The 7,289-nt window shown below is 39.0% G+C and overlaps 1 protein-coding gene across 1 annotated transcript in view; it reads right to left on the bottom strand.

Moving 5' to 3' along the window:
- Nucleotides 1-202: 202 nt before the first annotated feature.
- LOC140932048 (uncharacterized) overlaps nt 203-7,289 on the bottom strand; it is a 62,726-nt gene continuing 55,639 nt past the window's right edge. The window contains exons 8-12 of the mRNA XM_073381714.1: nt 7,093-7,215; nt 6,201-6,323; nt 5,458-5,580; nt 3,630-3,878; nt 203-537 (exon numbers count right to left, since the gene is read on the bottom strand). Of these exons, the coding sequence (XP_073237815.1) occupies nt 203-537; nt 3,630-3,878; nt 5,458-5,580; nt 6,201-6,323; nt 7,093-7,215 (953 nt within the window). The remainder of the gene's footprint in view (nt 538-3,629; nt 3,879-5,457; nt 5,581-6,200; nt 6,324-7,092; nt 7,216-7,289) is intronic.

Below are 7,289 nucleotides of genomic sequence, written 5' to 3'. Positions count from 1 at the left end.
TATATTAAACATCATTTTAATAGGGTGGTACAAGTTTTGTACTGTAACTTATACTGTCCAGGCCTCAATATTAAATTTACAAATTAAAATGTATTTATTTTTGTATTGCCTGGTTAAAAAAAAGAATGTATTACCCCGGCTTAATACAGTGTAATATCTTAATTGACTGTCAAGTTTGAAGTTGAATACGATGCCACAGTTTTTAGGTTGTTTCGTAAAATGTTTCTACTTCGTCTGGAGTAAACTGATAAGTGCCTGCCAGAAATGTCTTGGTGAAGGTGTTTCCATAGCTGTACCCGCGTGGTGGGCTGTAAGTATGACCAAGGTTGGTATGGGAACTGCTACTGGATGACCGGTAAATGTAAATGTCATGGCCTCCACCGAAAATAGGTCCATAAGACGAGCAGTCGGCTATGGAATATCTGTTGTAACTATACTGCCCTGTCTGAGGCAGTTTCACAGGTGCCCATCCTGGCTTGTTCACCAGCGAGAAAAGGAATGCCTGGGAATCATAAAAATGCTGGCAGCCACTGTAACCTGTTGGGGAAAATAACAAATGAAAAGGATTAGCAATACAAAGACTTCGTTCAAAAATTGGAATTCATACAGACAAGAAAATATACTGATAGTACTCGTAATAGTTTAACTCCCTTAGCAAAGATATCAAACTCGTGATAAGTGTGTTTTTAGATTGAACAGAGCGATAAATTACATCCCGATATAAAGGCTTGAATTGTTCAATTGTTGTTTACTACAGACAAGCGGAACCTCGAAATAACGAACCTCTATATGACGAATTCCTTAATGTCACTAACGATTTTCTTTACCCAACGGAAAAAAAACTCCATAAAACGACACCTCGTTGTATAGCGAACAAATTCTGCCGGTTTCTTGGTCCTTCGTTATGCCGAGGTTCCACTGTACTTCCGAATTAATTTCCGAACTACCCCCTGCGATGCTGTCTTGGTCGTAGTCCAGCTAACTTAAAAACGCAAAGGTACGGTTTTGCTTTTTGGCGACAGAGTACACGAAATAATTGTGCAAGGGAAACTTTAATGTGTGAAAAAGAGGTACACACTTGTAATAGTTGACACTAGAGCAGCCCCCGTTCTACTCGGTCTTTGTGTAGCTTTTTGAAATATACCGATTCATACTGAAGATTTTTTGGGCTGCTCAGGCCATTATTATTATAATCTTCATCAACATCATCATAATCATTTTCGCAGTGTAAACGCAGAAGATTTAAAACTTATTTCTTGAAAAAAAAAACAAAACTATTACGTGTAAAAATGATTACGATATAGTCCTAAAATGAAAAATAAGGATAAAATGACTTAAAAAGAAGTAAAAAACTGCTACGATTTCAACATGAACCAACATCGATAAGAATATTAAATAGTAGTAATAATTGAATATGCAATATTCAATATCTTTTCTCTAAATCAAATTCCAGCGTCCTAAAAGTCCTCTTTCGAAGTCAAAGTCCACCTCTTTTAGGTTGAGATTTACTCTCGTCATTGAAAGCGATCCCCTTAAGCATAGGAGGGATGTTTTCAGAATGGCAAATGAGATTCTGTTTCTTATAAAACAGTGCCAGCTCCACACAACACATGTGAGAGCTGTTGACTGGAAACCTCACGGCATTTCTCCCACGATATGCGCGGGAAACGCGGATCATAGGTTTGGTGTATGTGTGCCCCTTGCTTTAATTTGTCTTTTGAAAATAGTGAACTTAACTGTTCTTCTGCATTAAGAATTTGAAATCCCGACTTTACGCAGCAAATTTCTCGAGATATTGGAGTTCGTGTTTTTGTCCGAAGTTGCGCACAGGTCAATTGCGTAAAATTTAGCGGACTTATAACCAAACTTAAAATCCTCGAAAAATGTTGTTAAAGTCCGCGAATATTCAACGTCCAACGTAAAGATTCAATATTCAATAAATATTCAATTGTTAAATATTCAACGTAAAGCTAAACAAATTTATGGTGGGCCAATGAAGCCTTCCGAATTATTTTGCTTCAAAGACACAAAAAACCTCGCTGCGTTATTAGCGGGATGCTATAAAAAATTCCAACAGGCAAATGCGACAGATATGGCGTAGGATGGAAATGATCCACCTGACGATTGGTTGAAGACGGGATGAGCGCGGGACTCACAAACACACACAAACAGCTCGTGGATTCTCTAAACCGTATCAAATGTTCGCTCGAAAACAATGCATTCTCTGTTCCGCATTACGTTATGGCTGCCTTATATTACTCTATGTTGCATCGATTCCAGATTTATTCTGCCCCTGGAACAATCGCGCACGGTTCTATTAGGCTGCCGCCTCACAGCCTCGGTTCTTCGCGGGGCTGCTCGTTGGCAATTATTTTATCTTATCTTATTTTATTTTTATTGTGAACTATAACAAAAAAGACTTGATTAGAAGCGGCATTTTTCCCCATCTAACTTGCATTTTTTATATACAGTTTTCATTTAGTTTTAAGAGCAGGAAAGCGAGCCTTAGGAACTTAAGCCTTAACCAATTCACACTTGCGTTCTAGTCATTTTTGTTATTTTTTTTTAAATATACAACGGCACTTGAGACAATAGTGCGGAATGCTTTGCCCAAAAACCACTTTTTAGAGTAGCAAATATCAGCACAGAATTTTATTGTCGGCGAATATCTGTAATCATCCATCTTTCTGCAAGATAAGCTAATGTCAAGTTGTCATCCCTGTGCAACAGAATTTTCTTTACCTCGTATAGTACTACTTCGCCTTAACTGCGCTTTATTCATGGAAAATCGGAGAGAAAGTCGTCTTCGTGAGGATTCAGCCCTAACCCATTCCAACACCCATATTCATCATTTTTCCATTGCACTTGTTTTATTTCATGTTGTTATTAAAAAAGCGGTTAATTTTCTTAATAGTATCATTGTTTGACTTCCTTGCATGAAACAACGTACGGTTACAATTCCCTAATGAAGTAACCCTACAGAATTGGTGCTAAACATACATTGCTAAACATTGTTTTATTAAAATGGAGAAAGGAAGTAAAAAGTATTGTCGGAGAAGGGCTGGTTGGATTCCGCATGCCAAAAATCCCCCCAGCTTAGTATGCGCAACCACGGCGTGATACTAAAAGGTGGCCGGCTTTGTTTGGTGTTTAGACCATTAAAAATAGACCTTGCCTTTTCGACGCCATCTTGACGAGTAGGTAAACGCGTGAGAAGTTACAGTGTTTGCTGTTATGAAAAAAATATCAATTGTAAACTAAAGCTTCACTCCTAAGGATGCTACTGAAAAAAAAGGTGAGGGCGTTGCATGCGCTAGAAGACCTAGAACCACTTTTTAAAATTTTCGATACATTTGTCTGTAGGAAAGTACCGGGAGAAATTACAGACAAATACATGGAAAACCTAAAGCAATCCTCTGGAGAAATTTAAGGACAGGTACGCCCCCCAAATTTTTTAGTACAATCCTTTGCTTTGTAGCTTTAGTTTACAATTGATATTTTTTTTCAGAACAGCCGAATTACGGAAATTTTTCGACATCAGATTCTCATATAAACACTGTAATTTCTCACACGTTTGCCTACTCGTGAATATGGCGTCGAAAACCGTGACAAGGTCTATTAGAGCTTACCCCATGAGAGGCTAGTGTACCCTCCAAATATGTACTTCCCTCCGACTCCTATTATTGTTACAGTTGGTCCTTTGTTGGCACATCCGCTGTGAAAAGTACTGGCAGCCCAGCCATCCACGGACGCACGCCAACAACGCTTCCATTTTGAAGATTCGCTTTGGGCGACTGGTTTGAGCCATGCGCTTAAATTAGCTAAGTGATGCACATTATCTCTTAAGATAACGGAGTCATTCAGTTCCTCTGCGACAACTGATATACGGGAAGAGAAAAGAAAAGGTGATTCAGGTAACATATTTTTTCGAAACTGATATCACTTAAAATAATTTAAAATAATTTAAACACTTATAACGCTGGAGCATCTATATAGATATATCAAAATGTTCGATAAACATAAATGAACATCTGATAAAATGAAATTGCGGAATTAGAATATTACGTTAATTACAATTTATCATTCAAAATATTTCGCCGCTTCTGATTGGCTCAAAGCCCCTAATCAACTGGCGTTTACGATATTTGGAGGATGGAGCAATACGCCATCAAATCGATGGTAAATTGCTCGTATGTTCTTAATATGGTATCGATCAACTTCGAAGTTACTCGCTCCGTGTTATAGGCTCCAGCAGAAACATCACATGAAGTATGACGTCAATGCTGGGTACGAAAACTTACCGGCGGATTCAGCGGATTGCCGATCTCATTAGACACAATTTTGAAGACTATGATGTCGCACGTCCTTTGGAAACTTCCATAATTGATGTTATTAAAAACTGAATCATTGGATAATGCAATTCTAGCATTTTGATTGGCTTAGCCGTTATGGTATATGAGCTATTATACCATGCTCTCCATATATGGTCGGTGTACGCGTCAGTTTAAAATTGGAAGCTAGCTGAGATTTTTTTTCGAGAAGGATAGAACGGCGCCCGAGGCAAATTGTTTTAATTCATTTCTTAGAATACTAGAAATGCAATTTCATCGAAAGAAAAAAGACAAAACAAACAAAAAAGCCACAAGAGCTTGTTTGAAAGTTTGTCGAAAAACACATGAAAACACATGGAACTAAAGTACCTTGACCAGCTACGAAAGAACACAAGTGTTGTTTCTTTCTTGATCGCGAAGCCATTCGCCGATCGAGTCACTCGCCGATAGATAACTGCGGCTTGTTTATCCGACATCAAGAATATAAATCACAAGTAACCAGCTACAAATTAAATACAGGCTATGCAGCCATTCACTAGAGCAATCGAGGTGGCAGTATAGGTTCTTTTCTCGTTCAGCAAAACCAGCTTGTGGCTTCAAACAACTTCATAACAAGCGACCGAAGTAATAGTTTTTCTCCGTTGTTATTACTTTTATAACTGCACCGAAAATCCAAATTCACAGTAATTTCGACGGCTGTCACTTAAAAATTCTTTTCCTTCACATTATCTGCCAGTTTTTTTAAAGTTGAGTAAAATCCTAGAATCCCGATGAGTTTTTAAACAAATGTTCATCGCTACAATGTTTTGATTTTTCATTCATGCAGTCCAGGCGAGTCCGTTCGCGCGTTGACAGTTTTGATAGACGTGTGACATGTGAATAGCGGAAGTCCCTTGTCTTTCCGGTTTGTTCTAGTCGGGGTGATTCAACGAGATTTTGTGGGCGTTTTTAATAAAACAATTATTCCACTCGCGCTTGTTGGATACGAGATGATTATAGCCAACTCGGCGCTACGCGCCTCGTTGGCTATCTATCACCTCATATCCAACGCGCCCTAATGGAATAATTGTTAATTATAACAGTAAAGGGTAACTGACCTTCAGATTAGATAATTATTTTCTCCTACCTCCGCAAGTTTTTCCATCGCCGTAGTATCCTGCCTTGCAGGTGCAGATATACGATCCACGAGTATTGGAGCAGTTGGCACTGCTGTCACATACAGGAGAAGAAACACTGCATTCGTCAATGTCTAGAAAAACAAAAATGTTGGAGTTCCACAAGGATCTATCGTAGGCTCCTTGCTAACAAAATAAAATCAAATAATAATAATAAAGAAATAATAATGAGAATATTCAGCCATGTTCGATCCCCGTTGAAAACAGTCCGAATTTCCTCAACAGGGAACAAAAAAGTTTTAGGGTTTTCTCCTTCTTCGCCATCGAGTTGTCCACGCCTGAACTCATCAACGTTTTTTAAACATCTCTCATCTCATAATTCTTCTAAAGCAGAGTTTATTTATATAGGCTGTTCCAAAAACCTAGGGTTACCCGGTGCTGTTGCATAATTTTGTTTTTCTTTTTCCACTGGTCTAGGTGGGCTACTAAGTAACTACAGCATTACTTTTCGCGGTTAAATAACAGACTTCAAATGTTTTAATTCTTAATGCGCGGCCTTTTAAAGAATTTGTATACACTTACATTTATACAAAAAGTTTCTAATAACAGAAGTATAACCCGCGGAATGATCTTATGCACTGCCCGTATATAAACGGACTGGATTCGATGGATTGACGATTTTTTGCTGGTTGTCACAAGTCCCTGGAAATCTGCCCTCTTCGTTGTTATCACAGTAAATCGACCTTTATCCTACCTTGGCACGTTTTTCCGTCGCCTGTATATCCTGACTTGCAGGTACAGATATACGATCCACGAGTATTGGAGCAATTTGCAGTGATGTCACACACAGGTGTAGAAGTACCGCATTCGTCAATGTCTAGAACAACAAACATACTGATTGATGAAAAAATTATTGAAGGGCATTAACTAAGGCCCTAACATGTGACGCGAGCAGTACTCATTCCTTCGTGACAAGAGTCTTTTTTCCCTTAAAAATTCTCTTTTTTTCTCCGTGTCTTATCAGTTTAAATCTCCCTGTTGCTGTTGCTTCATAATTTTTTTCTACTGGGCTACTAAGTGATTACAGCATTACCTTTGGCGGTTAAATAACGGAATTCAAACGTTTTTATTCTTGCGCGGCCTTTTGAATAATTTGTATACACTTACATTACTTACATTTGCCCAAAAAGTAGCCGGAGAAAACAATCAACATTTGGCGACGCCACCACCGGTTTTTCTGCCAAATTACGTCTGAGAAACGAGCGCAGAAATTCCATACTTATGACGTCACCACCCAGATCTGGGAAGTACTTCTGATTAGTTGAATCAAATTTCCCATGCTGCACGACCAATCAGAACCAGGATCTGGGTAATGACGCGTGATCAGTATGGAATGTCTGCGCTCGTTCCTCAGACGTCATTTGGCGGGGAAACCAGTGGTAGCGTCGCCAAAGGTCGGCTGTTTTCTCAGGCTACCCAAAAAAGTTGCTAATAACAGGCGTGTAACCCGAGGCATGATATGATGCACTGCCCGTATATAAACGGACTGGATTCGATGTATTACCGATTTTTACTGGTGGTAACAAGTCCCTGAGAATCTGCCATCTTCTTTGTTATCACAGTAAATCGACCTTTATCTTAATTACCTTGGCAAGTTTTTCCATCGCCTGTATATCCTGTCCTGCAGGTACAGATATACGATCCACGGGTATTGGAGCAGTTGGCATTTAAGTCACATACAGGAGAAGAAGCACTGCATTCGTCAAAGTCTACAACAGCGAACATATTGATTGATGAAAAAAATATTGAGGGGCATTTACTCAGGCCCTAACATGAGACGCAG

Source organism: Porites lutea, chromosome 1, assembly GCF_958299795.1.
Source record: "Porites lutea chromosome 1, jaPorLute2.1, whole genome shotgun sequence".
Classification (NCBI taxonomy): domain Eukaryota; kingdom Metazoa; phylum Cnidaria; class Anthozoa; order Scleractinia; family Poritidae; genus Porites; species Porites lutea.
Note: the sequence above shows the minus strand (reverse complement) of the source record. Positions and strands in the feature narration are given on the sequence as shown.